General features: G+C 36.0%; 1 protein-coding gene across 1 annotated transcript; it reads right to left on the reverse strand.

The window, feature by feature from the left end:
• Positions 1-42: 42 nt before the first annotated feature.
• cdh15 (cadherin 15, type 1, M-cadherin (myotubule)) lies at positions 43-19,767 on the reverse strand. Its single transcript, XM_051115519.1, has 14 exons — positions 19,562-19,767; positions 10,332-10,496; positions 9,900-10,055; positions 9,406-9,550; positions 8,736-8,917; positions 8,509-8,637; positions 8,238-8,417; positions 7,560-7,798; positions 7,214-7,356; positions 6,855-7,088; positions 4,331-4,570; positions 4,086-4,231; positions 2,233-2,427; positions 43-1,776 (listed from the first exon to the last, which is right to left on the reverse strand). The coding sequence occupies exons 1-14, from the start codon at positions 19,607-19,609 to the stop codon at positions 1,576-1,578; spliced, it is 2,403 nt and encodes an 800-aa protein (XP_050971476.1). The 5' UTR covers positions 19,610-19,767; the 3' UTR covers positions 43-1,575.
• Between the last annotated feature and the right edge of the window lie 1,421 nt (positions 19,768-21,188).

Genomic DNA, 21,188 nt, shown 5'->3' on the forward strand with positions numbered 1-21,188 from the left:
TATTATTATTATTTTGCCTTTTGTATATAAATTGGCAAAAAACTACCACTGCAAACTAAATGACTCTCTTTTCACAGATAAAATACAGACTGGTATTGTTCCAATCTTTTATTCATAACTAAAAGAAACAGCATTTCACTTATGAAATAAATATTAAAAACAAAAATATGGAAAGTTGAAAAACACAGAAACTAACAAAAGGCATTATATAATTAGGAAAAAATTCCTGAGAGAAAAAGCATAAAATATATACATTTGAAGCATTCATTTAGCAAACTGTGTCAATATGCTGTATATGAAAATGAAAATTATTCCTAATATTAAGGCTCTTTAAATGTCTTAGATTTACTTACTGAGGTTAATAGTAGGCAAGCAAAAAATAGTATTACAAGCATATATATTACACAATATACTAATCATGTATAAAAAGAATGAGATAAGAACAATTGATCTGAAGATCTCAAGTTTTAAAAAAAATCAGTCAGTCTGTTTTAAAAATAGATATTGAACAACCAATGCATTTTTTTTTTTTTTTTTAAAGGTATACGACTTTCTTCCATTGAAACACACAAGGATATATGTAGAAGAGTTTCTGAGCTGCTGTTTTCCTTACAGCTGTAGGATACAGTTAACTTCGGCCACAAAGCTAATGTTAAAAAGGACATATAAAGGCACAATAAAAGTAGTTTAAACAACAGACGAGAATGTGGCAGCTGTGGAGGACATAAAGACATATTTACATGCCACAAATTATTCACTTTCTCTTAATATACATTGATTACGATGCATTAGCATTCCAATCACCAGTATTGACTAGAGCATGATTTTTTTTCACATAAATCACATAAAATTTAATATCACATTGGTGCGTTCACTCTCACTGGTTATACGTTAAAACCAATGTCTTTCGGTGTTACTAATCCAACCTGGCATTATGATACTTGGTGCACCATATTAGACAATACTTTTATTTATTTATTTATTTTTTTTAAAGAGCAGTTTACCAAAATATAAAACCATCCTTTTCTGTTCGATAGATGAAAGAAAGTCGTATGGGTTTAGAAAATTAAATGAGTAAATAATTTTCAGTGTTGGGTGAATTATTCTTTCTGTTTACCCCACATGCTCAGCAAACCTCTGTATTGGTCATCAGCTAAAATAATCCCTCATGAACATGACACGTTTTATGAACAAGGCATCTCTTTTTGCACCATGTCTAATCAGTATGCACTAACACACGGTTCCTCCCTTCCAGTTGGTGCTTTCACAATGTGAGCCATTTGCACACTGGCCCACAGCAAACACCTGTCACATCAGCATGTTGAAATAGTTCACTGATCCATGAAGGAAAGGAAAAACACATAGTGGGTCTCACTGGTGACCTTTAGCAAGACCATATCACTGGGGAATAGATAGAGACCTCCATTTATCTACAATATCAGTAATGTAAACCACCTCTTTCATTCTTACATCATGAGCTCTCTTTCATATAGAAGATGGGACATTTGGTTTGCATGGAGTTTTGAAGGACGTGCAGGTACGAGAGTATCTTGAACAAAAGAATCAGTCTGGTGCCTAACGTGGGTCATACATGTTAGCCAGTTTTTTAAACCGTGGTCCCCAGTCATTGAGGTAGTCATAGTCCTGGTCACCGTCTGAGCCCGTAGAAGCAATAGAGCTAAGGCTGCCTGCTACCGACCCATCACCCTCAAAGTCATAGATCAGAGCTGTATCGTATGGTGGGACATTCGGGTCATTGTCAGCAGCGTCCAAGCCCTGTTGGGGTGAAGCAGAAAAAGTGAATATGGTGCACCAAAAAAAAGTGCATTTGAATTTCTATGTTAATTGCAAAGCAAAGTTTGTTTTTCATCAGAATTTCAGAGAATATGTGTTCTTTTACTATGTATGTTTTTAAAAAATACTTCAAAATATGGAAGTTAATACTTTAAATGACACCAGAATTTGCTGATTTGGCTATTCAATTTGTAAATATAAATTCAAAACTTTAATAGAGTTAAAATGAGGATTAGTAATGATAAATAACCAAAGCTGTGCAATTATTATTACATATTTAGGACCGCAGATAGTAAATGAAGATACTGGAATATGCTTGTGCCGGTCTTCCAAATGTCTAGGGTGATAAACACCTTGGTACTTGAAGAAAATGTACTGAAAATAAACCCACAAATATTTCAGAATGAATCTTAAGTTTTATAAAGAAACCTCACTTACAACATTGATGAAATCTTCTATGTCGGTTGGGTCTCCGGGGGGTTTGCGTGGATATGTTGGAGAAGGCAGGTTATGGGGTGCATCTTTCCTTAGAGGTTGTTTTCCTCTGGGTAGGCTGTAGTCTTGTGGGAAAAAGGAAGCTGGGGCAGGGGCCATGTCACTTGGGTTCCTCAGAAAATCAATATTAAATGCATCCTGTTGGACAGAAACAGCTTTAGGTATTTCAGGAAGTTTACCATTTCACCTTAAAGCAGTTATAAATCCAACAAACATCAAACTTTCTTGTACTTTGCTGCCTGAGAACAATGAAAACACTGTGATTTTGCAAGCATTTAGTGTGGGACAGGAGGCCCTACACATCTGTCCAGTCTATCACTTTAGGATCCATGTGTCATATGGGGAAAATCCCAAGGATAAATCAAAATCTGTGACTCAGACAGGAGCTATGTTCAGTGCTCATCCCATGATGAATGGAATACCACTGCTTACTGCATATGCACTTACCACATCATGTAGGTATATTATTTTAGCGAGTAGTGTCCATTTATTTAATTATTATTATTGTATTTTAATCCTGCTGTGTGTAAAATGGCTTTGGTGTGCTGTGTTTACTGCTCATTTTGACAAAGTTTACATATACCTTGCAGAATTTGCAAAATGTTACTTTACCAAATTAAGAGGGATCATACAAAATGCATGGTTTTTTTAGTACTGACCTGAATAAGATATTTCACATGAAAGATGTTTACATACAGTCCACACGATGCATTAAGAGCCGAGGGGTGAAAACTGAATTTGAAGATCAGGGTAAATTTAACTTATTTTGTGTTTTGAGAAACATGTAAGTATCTTCTGAAGGGCAGTACTAAATGAAAAAAATATGATATTTAGGCAAAATCTAAATAAGAAAAATGTGCACATCTTCATTCTGGCTCTTAATGTATAATGTTTCCTTCTTGGGCATCAGTGATCATTTGAACCTTCTGTAATAGTTGCATATGAGTCCCTCATATGCAACTATTAGTTGTCCTCAGTGTGAAAAGATGGATCTTAAAATCATACAGTCATTGTTGGAAAGGATTCAAAAACACAAAAATGCTGAAAAACCAAATAATTTGTGGGATCTGAAGGATTGGGCAGTTTAACTGTTCAGGACAAACAAGGGACTCATGAACAACTATTACTAAACAAAACAAAACAAAAGAAAAAAAACCAAACAGCTGTGGATCATTCAGGTAACAACACAGTATTAAGAATCAAGTATATGTAAACTTTTGAACTGAGTCATTTTTCTAAATTCAACTATTATTTTCTCTTGTGGACTATATGGAAACGTCTTTTATCTGAAATATCTTATTCAGGGCTGCGATTCCCAAAACCATTGTAAGCCTAAGTATATCGTAGTATAACTAAGTATAACTTTTGACTTCAACTATAAGTATTCCGCAGCGTAGTATTTACACTCTCAGAAAAAAAGGTACAAAAGCTGTCACTGGGGCAATACCTTTTCAAAAGGTCCACCTTTGTACCTAAAGTGTCCATATTGGTACATATTAGTACCTAAAAGGCCCAAAAGTATACCTCTTGAAAAGGTACTGCCCCAGTGACAGCTTTTGTACCTTTTGTAGAGAAATGGTGCATACTGTGCAAAGTACACATACTGTATACTGTATATAATACTGTATATAATTTGTTGTATATTCACCCTGTACTCTCCACACCTGCTCCTATCTACTATATTGCATGGTCTTTGTATTATATATATTTTATATATTCACTTTCTAAAAATTACTAGGTCAGAATACACTGTATATACATGTAAAATGTATTGAATGTTGTGTCATTGCTCTTACTTCATCCTCTTCTCCTCCTCCCTGCTCATCATAGTGAAAGACATTGTCTCGGATGTCATCATCGGACGCTCCGATCAGCAGACCTCCTCCTTTTCTCATGTTCTGCTTTGTGCAGGCCTTTACCGCCACGGCAAGAGCAATCAGAACTGAAAGTACAACAACCTTTATTGTAACACATCTAAAGTTTATCTACTACCAATACAATACAGCTTATGCATATGCACATAAATATAGTGTTTACTTACTCAACAGAAGAGCTATGCATCCCATAATAATCATAAGGGCAATGAAACTTATTCCAATTTTGGTTCCAAAGATTGCTGCGGTGTAGCTTTTGCAGTCACCGAAACTGTCACAGGGACACACAGTCACGTTGACCACAGCATTAGAGAAAAGTGAAGGGGATCCAGAATCTGATACGACCACAGGAATAGAGAATTCACCTTTTTCTATGTCTATCAGTGGCTGGAGAACCGCATGGGTCTCTGGTAATGTTCATGGAAAGAGAGAGAAGCAAAAACAAGGGGTTTTAGAAATTAAGGTAAACACTGAGAACTCTGTTTCTAAAGCAGGGGTAGCCAAGCCTGCTCCTGGAAGTCTAGCTATCCTCCTGCAGACTTCAGTTCTGACCCTGCTCCAATATACCTGCCCGTTACTTTCAAGTAATCCTGAATACCTTTATTGGCTTCAACAAGTATTTTTGATTATGGTTGGAACTAAACTCTGCAGGATGGTAGCCCTCAAGAAGCTACATTGACTTCTCTTGTTTCAAACTAGTGATTCTCAACTCTGACCCTCAATGTCCACTTTTTTTTGGAGTTTTGCTCCAACCCTGTTTAAATAAATCTGAACAAAACCAATCAAGATCATGACTGCTAGAAAATAACAGGCAAGTGAATTTGATCACTGTTAGTGTTAAATGCTGCAGGATGGATGCTCTCCCAGAGCAGGGTTGGCTACCTATGCTCTAAAGCAAGGGTTCCCAACTCTGGCCCTTAAGGTCCACTTTGCTGCAGAGTTAGCTCCAACCTTGATCAAACTCACCAGCCTTTCTAGAAATCAAAACCTTACAAATCCAGAACAAAAATTTAGAGATAATTTACTCACCCCCGTGTCATCCAAGATGTCTTTCGTTCTTCAGTCGTAAAGAAATTATTTTTGAGGAAAACATTTCAGGATTTCACTCCATATAATGGACTTCTATGGTGCCTGTCAGTTTGAACTTCCAAAATGCAGTTTCGATGCAGCTTCAAAGGGCCCTAAACCTAATGCCAGCCGAGGAAGAAGGGTCTTATCTAGTGAAATGATTAATTGTCAATTTATATACTTTTTAACCTCAAATGCTCGTCTTTTCTAGCTCTGTATGAACTCTGTGTATTCCAGTTCAAGACAGTTAGGGTGGGTCGAAAAACTCTGATCTCATTTTTTCCTCCAACTTCAAAATTGGCCTACGCCGCTGCTTTAATCTTTAATGTAAAGGGCATTTGATTTTGAAGTTGGAGGAGAAAATGAGATCAGTTTGTAAAAAAAAAAAAAAAAAAATTTCATCAGTGTTTTTGACTTACTCTAACTGTCTTGAACCGGAATACACAGAGTACATGCAGAGCTAGATAAGACGAGCATTTGAGATTAAAAGGAATATAATTTTGTTTTTTTTGTTTTTTACCGTTTTGCTAGATAAAACCCTTCTTCCTCAGCTGGGATCATGTAGAGCCCTTTGAAGTTGCACCATAGAAGACTCATATGAGGGACTCGCGGGCACCATAGAAGTCCACTATATGGAGAGAAATCCTGAAAAGTTTTCCTCAAAAAACAAAATTTCTTTGTGACTGAAGAAAGAAAGACATGAATGATGACAAGGGGGTGAGTAAATTATTTGTAATTTTTTGTTCTGGAAGTGACCTTCTTTAACTTAATGAGCAAGATTTCTTGTTTAAACAGTTTCAACAAGTAGGTATGACCAATAAAACATCAATTAGACAACTACCAAACCAGCATAAACCAGTCTGTTTCTGTACTTGGCCTCTTAACTAGCTTGATTATCCAAGACTTACTTGGTTAAATGTGCACTAAGCAATATTTGAACAACAGCTATATTTGACCACAGTGTCGGACGAGTCCCAAAACCACACTTGCAGCCAATCAGCAGTAAGGTCTTGTAATGATAGAGAGGAAAAAACTCTTAGCTGGAGCACACAGGACAGATATTAGCAGATCGACTATAAATATTGGAGGAACAAAACATTAAAAAAAAGGGTTATGATCAAGCAACAGGTAGGACCTGCATAAATATCAGAGAAACGTCATCTTCCATGTGAAACGGAGCTAAACCACTGAAGCTTTAAAACACGCTACTACCAAGCACAATCGACCTGAATTACCATAGTAACACAATGCTTTCACTTATTCAAGACATCATACCCTCAGACTGCAAGCATAGCAGATTCTGCCATTGCAGTTGCCAGGGTTGTCTACGTACGTGTGGGCGGAGATATCAAAAATTGGAGTATAAGCATGTTTGTTTTGGTGCTTTCAAATATCAACATAATTTGGCAAAATTCACTTAGTGCACCTTTAATTAAGATCAGCCTTGATCTACCTGTTCCACCTAAAAGAACATCCTGGTTAACAGGTATACCTGCACCAAACCATCACCCAGATCAAACAGGACCAGCATAGAATTCCATACTAATCTAAGATGGTTTTCATCAGGGTACAAATATATGCAATATATGTTTTTTTTTTTTGTTTTTTTTTTTAATGTTTTACCATTAAGAGTTATGATGGTCCAGTTGGTGGCCACATTTTGGTCAGCAATGTAAAAACTGAAGGGGTCAGCTTGAGGGGACATGTCCTCATCCACAGCACTAAGCAGCAGGCCCAGTTTATCTCTGTCCCGGTCACTGCACACAGTCCCACTCAAGGGTATCAGCACTGGTGGGTAATCATTGGTTTCCCACAGATTGACCTCCAGTGTAGCTGTTGCAGAGGTACCATCAGCATCTGGAAAGAGAGTTATCATATGAATGCTTACCATTTTTATTCGAAAAGGTCACATTGGTTATTTTGTGACAGTTGTTTTATTCTGCTGTTATCATTTTGGGGTTTTTCAGGTCTGAAATGCTCACCCTGATCTATAACTTTCACAACTGCAGAGTAAATGTTGTTCCTGACGTGGGGAGACCGGATGTTGAAGAATCTCCTGGCTGTGATCTGTCCAGTTGCATGGTTAATAGCAAGCCAATTCTCAGGATCCTGAATGATTTCAAACCTGAACAAAAAACACAATCCTAAGGAGGTCTGTACACATCAAGTATCAATTTATCTTTTTTTCTGTGATTTTAGGGGTAGCATAATCGTCAAGATTTTGGATAGGGTGATTGCAAGATCTAAGGATGTTAAGAACATCTCTTATGTGGCTTCATTATGCTGTGCAGTGTTAAAATGTGGATGTTTCAGATAAGTGAGCCTTACCTCAACTTGGCATTATCTGGATCATGAGCAATGTCTGAGGCCAGGACAGTACCAGGAACAATGGACTCTGCAACAGTCACTTTAATAGGGTTTTTATAGAAGACTGGGGCCTCGTTTTCATTCATCACTCTGACGGTGACTGTAGCACTCTGTATTTGTTCGTATGGGGCTTTCAGCCTGACTTCATTCTCTGCTTTGACAATGAGCCGGTACTCGGCCTGGGATTCATAGTCTAGCGGCTGCAAGAGAGTAGAGACATTGTGCTTGAAATGCAGTGTACAAATAATAAGAAACAATCACAGTTTCCTGAGGGGTTGATGAGAAAGAGGAGGGATGAAACCTCTTCAAGTAAAACCTCAAATCTTTAAATGTTGATTTAGGCTTAATAATGTAGTTTTTCTTTTTTGTAAAACCATTTTTTATTATAAATTTACAAAGTTTAACACTGACAAATCAAAGTTTAGCTGACAAACACCTTTGTTTTGGGCTATTTTTTGGTTATTTCAATTTTTTATTTTTTGGTGGATGAATAATGAATACTTGGCCTGAAAGTCCCCATTAAATCAGAGGTTTTCTGTCATCAATATGAATATGTTAACCTTTAGGTTTATTTTTAAGAATGGGACAAGCTTGGTTTGCCACAGTCTTTAATTTACCACATTTGTGCAGTAATCTCACCTTAACCACAGAAATGATGCCTTGGTTGGAAACTGGGTCTGTGCGAATGGCAAAGTGTCCTGAAGGATTTACGATGGTGTACTTAATTTTCCAGTTATCTCCACCTTTCTGGTCCTTATCTGTCGCGTTGACTCTGCCCATCTCTGCGATGTACTTGTTCTCCATTGCATACATATTGTACTGCAGTCAGAATTGGATCAAAAGCTCAGAAAACAATGATCAAGTGGAAATCACAGACTGTGCATGTTTTCAATTGGTTTTTTGTTGTTACCATGGTAGGATGGAATTTCGGAGCGTGGTTGTTAATGTCAGAGATGTGAATGATGGCATGACCGGTGGAGGTTAGGCCCATTCCAGACATGTCAGCCACCTGCAGAGTCAGCCTGAAGGACTGCACCACCTGATAACACATAAGAGCATGTTACTGCTTTCTTTGCTCAGATCTTGAAATCAGTATTTTTGTCTATGCTGTTTACATTTTAGAGGGAAATAACTCACATCTCTGTCTAGTCCCACATCTCGAGTGTAGATGACTCCAGTTTTGTTGTTAATGCCGAACATGGTCTTGTTGATGCTGTGAGGAGGGATACTCTCTTGCCCAGTGATGGCGTAGCTCAGAGCTGCGTTTTCTGTCATTGGATCGTCAGAATCTATCGCTGTAACCTGCATCACTGAAGTTCCTGATGACAGAGAACCACACGTTTATGCATGTGTAGTCTGACTGCCTGACTTAAAGGGATAGTTCACGCAAAAAGTCAAAATTCTGTGCTTGACCCTACTTCACATTTCTGTAAAAAAAGACATTTAACAGAATTGCCATGCAAAGTTCCAAAAAGGGCAAAGGAAGTACCATAAGGTGCTATAAATGTGATCTGTATGACTTGTGTAATAATTTCCAAGTTTAAATCAATATGATACTGTAGCTTTGTGTGAGGAATAGGTCAAAATTTGTTATTTTACATAAATAGTCATGTCCTCCATTGTGCATAAACTTCATCAGTACTTGCAGGGTTCGACGTAAGTGTAAGTGATGATAAAATTTTCATTTTTGGATGAACTATTCAATGCATTGATGTGCTAGTGTTTTATTCATTTTTATTTATCTTTTTCTACATTTATTTATTTATTAAAATAATTTTTGAAATGCTGTTTTACATGCATATCTTACCTGGAACAGAGAATTCAGGGATAGTGCCGATAAACTCCTTCTGGGTAAATTCAGGCCTGTGGTCATTCTGATCTAAAACGTAGATTTCAATGGTGGTGGGACTTTCCAGTCTCTCTCCACTTGGGGAGAGTGCAAAAGCTTTGAGCTGTAGATATTACACATATAAGTTATTTACAATCGTTTTGATAATTCATCAAGCTTTATGATAGAGTCTTTTATCTGTGAGCTCTACTGTGGGGTTCATAGGTCTGAGACCGTACTGAAAATCTGGAAAAAACAGTATCAGAATTGTGAAAAATTCAAAAGAAAGATATTTTATGAGATAACATGAGTAAAAAATATTTAAATATCAAATAATGGATATTTTTCTGCACTAAAAAAATGCAATAGAAGCTTCCCATTTTCACTAGTAGTCTCAGACTTTTAGTTGTTCCCTCTGTACAAGACTTTAAAAACCCTACATTATAAAAAACAATTTCACCAAACCAGTTTACCTTAAAACTCTTGTGTTTTTCCCTGTCTAGTGGCATTTTGCTCTTGATCCATCCTGTTTTTTCATCGATTTCAAAGAGGCCTTTGGGGTCCTGGTCAACCCCGGGTCCCTCCAGCATGTATATCACCTCCCCGGTGAAAATCTTGTCTGATTTAATCTGCGAGAGTAAACATGGAACATATTACAGCCGTATGGTAAACAGCTTATCTACTCAAAGAATACGAGGATATATTTCATGTTTTACCAGATATTTAGCATGTGTGTTTTACACATAAGGCCTTGCTAATTCTTTTATTTTGCTGTATTGTATATCTTTTAAAAATGTTGCTCTTTGTGATATTTTTGTAATTGTTCCAAACCAGAATATGATTATAAAATGTCTTTTTAACTATCTATCTTTTTCAGATCTATATTGTGCAGCTAGTTAGTTTACCTGGACCAGATCTTCAGGGACCTGCTTGCTGTTTTCTGATACCCGGATTGGTGGAATGATCCAGTCTCTCTTGACCCTGACCTGTGGACCTGCACTCCTGTGTCTCCATGGGTACAGCACAGCTGGGTTCAGATCGCTCTGTGTCACCTGACTGCTGCTGCTGACCTGCAACAAAACACATGGAGCAACGATCAGGATCTGGATGCTCTTGGGTGACATGCACACACTCCACAGCGGTCTTTCTTAAATACAACATTTTATTCCCCCCAAAATTGTGAAAAATATTTTGTTTTCTGTCTGTTTTAAGTATTTTTTGAATTATGGAGTGACAAAATTAGATACCCAAAATCCCCTCTGTAAAAACATTTGACTTGAATATGTCAAAAAAAACAAAAAAAAAACTTCATCCAGTGTTTAGATTTTTGTGCACAACATTAGTGCACATTTCATTAAATAATGTCTCATTTGCATATTTAAACCTAACATATTAGAAACTTGTGATACAAAAAATGTTTGCAATTATCAATGTAATCAATCAACTGGGTAAGTAAGGCGATTATTACTTAATTTAAAAAAAAAACAAAAACTATTCATCTGCAGTGTCTCGCCTTAAGTATAGTCTTTTAAAGTAAATTGTTTCCATACTTTTAAGAAAAAGTATGACAAAGGAAATTGCAGGAAATCCTGTATTAGACAACCACATTCATTTGGATTGCTTTAAAATCCTTGATTGCATATGTTAATACTAGTTTGTCATTTTACTGTACGGCTGCAGTTCTGGAAGTCAGAAGTGTTTTCACAAAGTATGTGGAGCTGATATCTTTCATGCCGTCTCTAATGTGGAATCCAGTGTGCTTTGAAGTCTGTGGGGGTGGAGTGAACCAAGCTAACTTCTTTTTTTTCCATTCCTTTTTTTAATTGGCAAACACGCTCATATATTGAAGTCTAATGACTGCACAGATATGTGTAGCCAAAATAAAGGACTCGTACAACACACCCCTCACACCCCACACACACACACACTCATGCAGCTGTTTAGCAGGAAAACAGGCTCAGTTTTCACCATCCAAGGCCTGTCACTCTGAAACACACTCTCTTTTGCCTGCACCTGACTGGGGTCAGAGGTCAGCTGCTAAACGTGCTTTAGTGACAAAATTCCACATGCGGTGACAGAATTCTCACATACATTGACACAATGTATGACAAACAGTGAAAAATTCTCACTATGGACCAAGCATGATTTATGAAACTGTGTAACTATAGTAGTTTGCCAAAGATAAATGAAGGGAGATGTAACATTGTGTAAATGGCTTTGAGTAATAAACTGCTGCGCCAACATGGTCTAAAATTAACTGTTTGCCACACCTGTCGCTGGTGAATAAATTTAAATTTACCAGTCATAAATACTTCTATTAATACTACATCTAAAAAACTATACTTTCCTTAGTTTTATTGTATTTAGGACACCCTTGTGAAATAGAAGAGCACTTAATTGTATTAAATGATCACTTGTAGTGTACTTCAAATCATAAAAGTATATATTTAAAAAAAAGTGTAGTTTTGCATAAAGTTTTAACATAGTTCAACACATTTTTAAAAAGTGCACTTAAAATTAAAAGTTTTACTTCAAAGTAAATTATAAATCATGCTTTAATAATATTTTTTTGTGAAGATGTATTTTATGCTTTTATTTTTATGTGTTGATAACAAGATGTGCAAAGCACATATGAATTGCTGGATTATGATTTGAATTTATTTAAAGTTAACTTATTTAATTTAACTTATTTAAAGTTATATTTTATATGTACTAAAGTGCATTACCATTACAATTGTGTAATTACATCCAAATACCTTAGGAAGGAAAGTATATTTTAATTTACCATAACCGCTTATTAGTTTAACCATATTTTAAAGACAATAGAAGTAATAATGACATTATATACTGTATGTGACCCTGGACCACAAAAACAGTAATAAGTAGCAGGGGTATATTTGTAGCAATAGCCAACAACAATACAACGTATGGGTCAAAATTTATCGATTTTTCTTTCATGCCAAAAATCACTAGGATACTAAGGATACATGTTCTGTGAAGATATTTTGTACATTTCCTACCGTAAATATTAAAACACAATTTTTTATTAGTAATATGCATTGCTAAGAATGTCATTTGGACAACTTTAAAGGTGATTTTCTCAATATTTGTAATTTTTTGCTCCCTCAGATTCCAGATGTTCAAATAGTTCTCAGACTCTCAGACAAATATTGTTCTATCCTAAAAAAACATATATCAATGGAAAGCTTATTTACTCAGTTTCCATGATGTATATATCTCATGTATGACCCTTATGACTATATACTTATAACAAGATGCTTAAGTATGTCAAAAAGTTCAACTAATTGCATTTAATATAAATTTAAACTATTTTACATTTTGATTTAATTGCAGTTAACATGTGATTAAGTGTCTGAAAACATTTTCAGACACTGTGACAAATTAGAGGACCAGAAGACTAAGTAGACTTCATTTAAGAATGCAATAATAATTCATCACCATATAAAAATCTTAAATAGCAGTGATGGCTGTCATAGTTCTTTGATTTCCTCATGGGCACAGCGGCGGAACTGTTTCCTGAAGGCACGCCACTGACCAGCCCATCCAGAATGCTGGACATCACAGGCATGCACAGACCCCGTTAGAGCGCACTAATCTTAGAGCAGCCTGAATTCTCCACCCGGTAGCGTAGTACTACATTACACTCAGTCTAAGGTGTTCACTCTTGTATTTCAGTACGAAACAACAATCACTTTTACATCTTTTGACCAGTCTCTGAACACACAGAGACAAATAAACATGCAAATGTTATGGAAAGACAAGTTTAGGACAATTCAGTTTGGTTCAAATTAGTAATAGATCTATATCGTTCAATAAGGTTCAGTCAGACTATCAGCATCAGTACCTTTACAGAATTTGTCATTTCAGCTAGTGTCACCTCCAAAAATGATTGTCAGCTCTTTCTACTTTTTCTGTTTTCAGGTATTTTGTTTGTGAATTTTGCGTAAACATTTATTTTATTATTGTGCATATTTAATAGTCATGATTTCTATTACACATATTGACATAATATCAACCTGCAGAAATATTCATGATTAGATATGTGAGTTCAGTTGGCTGGACTGCTGTGTTCTGTCCCCAAGATCAAAGTCTGTCTTGGTGGGAAGTCAGTGTTGTGGGTGGCATTTACAGGAGGTCTCTTAATGTCTTTAACAGAGCTGCACATTTGGTTACTTCTCTTATCATTTACTCATGCAGCTTTTATGTGGGTCTGCTAATGTTCTTCCTCACCTCATTTAACGAGGTCAATGGATTTTTCACAAGTTGATATGATTCTTCAGGGTCTTAATGAAAAGTCTATAATATACTTTGGTTAAAAATTCTCAATCGTTGTGTAAAACAACACCTTTTTACCTTGTCAAAATGAGCTCTGCAAAAATCATTCCATTCTAAGGGATTGTTCCTTTAAATGCAAATGAGCTCTGCTCACCCCGCCCCTCTACTCGCGGCTGTTCTGAGAGATTGTATACTTTAGCCGCATTTAGCGCGCTTAGCCCCGAAACTTGCTAACTAGCACATTATCAGGAAAGGTGATTGCAGAGATTCATAAAAAAAAAACCTTACACTCACTTCTGCTGTAAGTGAAGCTGGATCATGAATGATTCGTGCGAACATAGACACATTTAAGTAGATCGGGAGGCACATTCCCTTCACAAACAAATGTAATCCACTGCATTTTCAGCGGCTCAGATGTCGGGAGTAAATGACGACCACTCTGTTCATTATTACATCCAGCAACACAACACCTCAATCACTCAATCAGAGATATTCTTGTCTAACTTACATCCCTGCTCCAGCATCGAAACAATGGAGGTCTGACTGTTACAGCTGATCTGAGGTAAGACGCTCATGTCAATCAACTATCGTGGGAGCGGCCTCTGTCTGTGTGACTAGATTTGAAAAAGGGGATATTATTTTTACAGATTAATTAAAAACCACTGCACGGATTTTTATCTTTTTATCATCTATCTCCTTAAAATCTCAACAATGTTTAAAAACTGTTCAGATTTGCCCAAATACTACTGAACTTTTTGTTTTTTGTAAAACTTGAATGAGACTCAAGTGAGATCTCCATTATGTCTCTTGAGCAATGTGAGCTGTATGTGAAAACATTTGCTCAAGGGAAGCACTAATCTGTCCCAGGGCTGAAAATACCCTACTGTCTGAACCATATACTAATACCCCCAGAGACGGCAGGTGCCAACTGCAGACTTTGTGGCAACCCCCAGCCTCTCATTCAGTTATCCACCAAAACTTAGCCTACACTTATTTCATGATAGTCTTATAAATGTCCCAGAAAGTGTAATCATTTCTGGCCTTTTAGTGCTCTGGGAAAATAAAAAATCCACAGTTGTTGCTCTCTGTGTCACATTTAACCCAGTTTAGCTCTGCTTTTACCAGAGTAAGACATTCCTAAAGCTCCACACACATATGGCAGGGTCAGCTGGTCCAAAACATGGCACTGATGGTGCAGGCGTGACTAACAGAATGAGATATGCTACATTTCTGAGGAGGAGAACAAACCAAGTGAGTGTGGAACACATTAGGCTTACGCATGTGTGTCCAACTGAGTGTTGAACTAGTTTTAGTGCTTTTTTGAGTTATAGTGATGAAGTCTAAATAGTGGATTAGAATGCATTATGCAATTTAAGATTAATATAGGCCTATTCTAATATATATATATATATATATATATATATATATATATATTTGTTTATTAGAATAGGCCTATATTATTTTATCATTTATTTTTTATTATTAATTATTTTATTATATTATTTTATTTAAACTTTTATTTTAAATGAACACTACAGTTCAAATTAATATGAAGTACTTGGTATGCATCTTATATATATAAATTTGAGGTCAAACATTTACATCCCCCTTTTAGAATATGCAAAATGTTAATTATTTTACCAAAATAAGAGGGATCATACAAAATGCACGCTATTGTTTATTTAGTACTGACCTGAATAAGATATTTTACATAAAAGATGTGTACATATAGTCCACAAGAGAAAATAATAGTTGAATTTATAAAAATGACGCCATTTAAAAGTTTACATCCTCATTGATTCTTAATACTGTGTTGTTACCTGAATGATCCGCAGCTATAGCTGTTTTTTTTTGTTTAGTGATGTCCCTTGTTTGCACTAAACAGTTAAACTGCCCACTGTACTTTAGAAAAGTCCTTCAGGTCCCACACATTCTTTTGTTTTTTCAGCATTTTTGTGTATTTGAACCCTTTCCAACAATGATTGTATGATTTTAAGATCCATCTTTTCACACTGAGGACAACTGAGGCACTCATTTGCAACTATTACAGAAGGTTCAAACACTCACTGATGCTCCAGAAGGAAACACGATACATTAAAAGCCAGAGGTGTAAACTTTTGAACAGAATGAAGATGTGTACATTTTTCTTATTTTGCCTAAATATCTTTTTTTTCTCTCCATTTAGTACTGCCCTTTAGAAGCTACAAAAGATACTTTTATGTTTCCCAGTAGACAAAATAAGTTAAATTTACCCTGACCTTAAAATTCAAAAAGTTTTCACCCCCCCGGCTCTTAATGCATGGTTTTTCCTTCTGGAGCATCAGTGAGTGTTTGAACCTTCTGTAATAGTTGCATATGAGTCCCTCAGTTGTCCTCAGTGTGAAAAGATGGATCTCAAAATCATACAGTCATTATTGGAAAGGGTTCAAATACACAAAAATGCTAAAAGTCAAGTGTAAAACATAAAATATTTGCCTTCTTGAAAAGTAAAATTAGCTATGTGGATAAAAGCCAGTGGGTATATATGAACTCATTATTCTTGGATGAGTGGTATAATTAGATCCCAGATTTAGTGTTTTGTTTATCTTGACTGGTGTGGGCATGTGACATTGTACATGTGTGATTCTGTGTGTGTTTTAGAGACAGTATGGCATGACAGAATGCCAGGATGGATCAGAGGTCGGAGGGGTCACACAGGTGGCCACGTCCTGTCATGTCATTCCTCACTAAGTCCAGTAAGTGCCTTGTGTCCAAGGTCACCTCTTTCTAGAGGTGAATTCTATGGAAACTTGTCTGTCATGCATTTAAATAATGTGTAATTACACAATGATGTTGCAATTAAATACACTTGAAATATAATTTTAAATGTAAATTTAAATAACACACTACAGTTAAAATTAATATGAAGTACCCTGCATGCGTTTTAGCATGTTAGTCATTAAATCAAAATAATTGTCCTGCTTTAAAGCATGATAAAAGATTATTAAAACATACTTATTAATGTACTTTAAAACTTTTAATTTGACATTATAATAATTGCACTACTTAAAAGTGTGCTTAAGTGTGTTCAACAGTCCTTTCCTTCTTTCTGTCTTTCTTTCTTTCTTTCTTTCTTTCGGCCAGGAACATGTCAGCGATGAAACCTTCATAACCAGACCATGCTGTCATGTCATGCTAATTTAAACAGGCAGTGACTAATATATATATATGTTCAATTAACACTGTCCCGTCTTGCTTTCCTAATCTAGGATTAAAGTAAGCAAGGGAGGCGCAGCAGTAAAACAAAGATGTTCACTATTGACTGGTATCAGAATGTCTGAGCCTAAGAGGAGCCCAAAGTTGCCAGTTAGACTGACTATCACCAGCTGGACCGGTGCATGAACTCAACACTGGCTGCATTATTAACAAATTTCTCGCTCATTGCATGGCCTGGGAGCGTTGGCCTCCTATTTCCGCAGCCAAGATTGCCATGTGAGACAAATGGGGTTGAGTCTGCATCTGGGAACAGCTGCTCACCGTCATATCGAGACCACACCACCAGAGGCATGTGTGAATCTCCATTCACCCCACTATACTCTCAGTGAGACATAAGCTTCTCCTGGGACATAAGCTTTGGGAATTCCTAGCACTCCCTGCCTGATCACCAGAGAATTTTAGCAAATTAAGTCATCTTATGTGCAGGGTCAGAAATGAACTCTTACATTACAATTGATTTCTAGGGGCATTTTTTTACATTTCTGAGGGGACTTTTTGTATTTTTTATAGCATGCACACTCATCAATAGCTCCGGCATTTTCAGCGCTGACTAATCTAAGCACCACTGATTGGCTAATGCGTTCCTAAGTTCAACAGAAATGTGTTTGATTGGTTATAAGGTTTAACAAAAAAATAATGTGCAGGGGCATTTTTTGCTTCTTTGTCTTAAATTTATGAGGTATTTTTGTTCATTTTGGTGGCATTTTTGCCACAAGCCCTTGCTAATTTCCAGCTCTGCTCACATGGCATACATTAACTATTACCAGTGGGTCCAGAACCATAAAAAGCCACAAATAATCAGCACTAATGAACAGAATGAAATAAAATGATCAAGTTAAATAATGATTTGTAGGAAACTTTCAACTCCAACATTAGCATGCAGTGGCATTGCATGCACTGATATTTTCTTGCCCCATGATACGTAATGTATTTCAAATTCTCTCTGTATTGTTACATCATTTGAGAAAAGGAATCACATTAAATGTACATATGGTAGAATTGTTTATTACAGAATTACACCAATAGAAGAAATACTAATCGGATATCAAAGATTTTGGCTCTGAATTATTTTTTTTCCCCTTAGTGTAATATCCTAGTAAAGTTTCAGTAGAGGTCTTAATGTCTTAAAATGTGGCAAGAGATTTTATTATGAAAGAAAGACTACATTATCTGAGATGTCTTATGCACATTAATTTATTCAGTTTGCTCAAGCCTTTTTTTCGAACCCTAATGCTTTGGAAAAAGGGGTGCAGATCAAAAGGCCAAAGTACCTACATTCAGCAATTGTTCTTGAATTGTTCATAAATAACATGGCGGCCACTAGCAACCTTTCTCCTGTTTATGTAGAGCATGATGAAAGCTTGCCCAAAGAGTGCAAGTACAGGACAAATCTCTCATTTTAGAATCTGTGTCCCATTGCAAATCTAAACAGTTCTGATCAGTGATTGTGGCGAATATTTACGGCAGTGTGACTTTGTTTGCATTCTCATTCATTGTCTTCATAATTACACTAGTTACAGACCAAAGGGGGCCTTAAAACGAGGTTAAAACCAGCTGTATTTCACTTCTTATTATTCATTATCTGTCATCATTCACTTTATCAGAAATGACGCATGTTTAGATCATTCATTTCCACCAACAATATAATATATATATCTGACAGCTAGAAAGTTCAGCCAGTTGAAGACAAAGTTAACAATCAATTACCAAACACTATACCACTAAAGATGATTTTAGCAGATGTGCCCCAAGGTCAAAACTGTAACCACTTCTTAAACACTGAATCTTTAGCCAACAAGAAAAACTAATGCTAATCAAACTACACAAATAAAGCACAATGCAGGTCCACAATTGCTTTCCATTGCAAACTATGAATATCTAATTACAGTAGCTTCACTTTTATTTGAGGTTTCTAACATTTAATTATGTTGAGCAACTCAGAGACAATGTCGACAATCTACAGCAAATGTTTGGGGAAAAATTTGAGGTTCATAAAAATGGTCGTGGAGTTTTAAGATTAGAAGATTAAGATTAAGATGAGCTCTTACATTAAATATAAATGTAAAAGGTATGGTAAAATGAGGATAAACAAACATTTGAGATCAGCTGAATTCTCTATTATGTGTCAGGTTGCTTCTGTACAGCCTAATTAGGCTAATTACATATAATATTTAGTGAATAATTATGTATTTTTTAATTATTATTATATTTAAATATTATATTTCATATATATATTTTTTAAATCTTGTCATGCCTCCAGTGAAAAAAAATTGAGTACATTTCACAAACAATTTCAAATGGAACTAAATGAGTAATTTTAATATAAAAAAAAACTGAAATTGTGTTTTCTTTTAAAATGTGCTCCAATTATCCTTGTTTTATTTCTTTAAAAAAATATATATATTACTGTGTGATTTCCATTGTGCATAAGACTCCACTTACTAAAATATATATATATTTTTGAATAGTAACCTTACAGACCTTTTCACTTGATCTTTTAATATTATATTAACATTGAGATATTTTACTGTGCAACTTAGTTAAAAATCCACAGAATTCCCTTAATATGTAAAGCTTAACTCACCTGACACACAACGGCCAGCAGTGCACCCAGAACCGCCACCACCGTCATTATCTGGCTTTTGATCCTTCCTGTTCACAATAAACCACTGCCAAATGATAAAACACTAGAGAATTGGACAACAGTGTCCAAGCAGAGTTTGCAATGAGACAGGGACACAGGCGTCTCCAGGCTACTAGATGGTCTTGTTCCTCGTCTCTCAGTCTGGGCTGTCTGTGCGGGGTAGTTGAGTGACAGCACATGTGTGCAGGGCCGCCTGAAGAGGCTGTGATCCCAGCCCCCACAACACTCTTCCATGGCATGGACACACCCCACAACTTCTAGGTTAGAAAATCCATGACCCATTCAGTGAGAAATTTATACCTCCAATAAAGAAAACAGGAAAAAAATATAGCTGCAAGCAGCGATTACTATGGTTCAAGCACTTTAAAGGAGAAGTCCATTTCCAAAACAAAGATTCACATATAATGTACTTAACCCATTGTCATCCAAGATGTGCATGTTTTCTTTCTTCAGTCGTAAAGAAATTATGTTTTTTAAGGAAAACATTTCAGAATTTTTCTCCATATGATGGACTGATATGGTGCCCTGATTTTGAACTTCCAAACTGCAGTTTAATGCAGCTTCAAACGATCCCAAATGCGGTTATAAATGATCCCAGCCAAGAAAGAAGGGTCTTATCTAGCGTTATTTTTATAAAAATAATACAATTTATATACTTTTTAGTGTCAAATGCTCGTCTTGTCTTACTCTGCTTGAACTCTGTTTTTTTTTCTCCGTTAATGACAGTTAGGGTATGTCGAAAACTCCCATCTCATGTTCTCCCTCAAATTCAAAATCCCCCTGTATCGCTGTTTTACCTTTTTTGATCTGCTTTGCATGTTCACTTTGCAAACACTGGGTCGGAACTTCTGCAGTGATGTAGGATGATTTTGAAATGATTTCTGAAGTTGAAGTAGAAAATACGATTGGAGTTTTTCGACATACCCTAACTGTCTTGAGTCAGAATAGACAGAGTTCAGGGAGAGAAAGGCAAGACAAGCATTTGAGATTAAAAAGTATTTAAATTGTATTTTTTTCTGAATGAAAATAACCAATCATTTTGCTAGATAAGACCCTTCTTCCTCGGCTGGGATCATTTACAACCACATTTGGGATCGTTTGAAGCCACATTTAAACTGCATTTTGGAAGTTCAAAATCGGGGGCACCATAGCAGTCCATTATATATAGAGAAAAATGCTGAAATGTTTTCCTCAAAAAACATTATTTCTTTACGACCGAAGAAAGAAAGACATGAACATCTTGGATGACAAGGGGGTGAGTACATTATATGTGAATCTTTGTTTTGGAAGTGGACTTCTCCTTTAAGGCATTTAAGCACATATGGAAAAAAAAAAAGAAAAATAGCAAGCTTGTAACCACCTTAATCAATGATTTAAAAAGCATTTTTGGCAAATCCAGATAATTTACCATAAATCTAATGTTTTTTAACAGTTATGACTGGTATAGCACCAGCTGTAGTCTGATCTCCTTAAAACTTTGCATGCTTGTTTAGAATCACCTGTCGCATGTGCTCACCAGGTTTTGTCAAGTTTTGAGTTTTTCTTTAGGCTTTATAGGATACATTTT

This window comes from Labeo rohita, chromosome 7, assembly GCF_022985175.1.
Source record: "Labeo rohita strain BAU-BD-2019 chromosome 7, IGBB_LRoh.1.0, whole genome shotgun sequence".
NCBI lineage: Eukaryota > Metazoa > Chordata > Actinopteri > Cypriniformes > Cyprinidae > Labeo > Labeo rohita.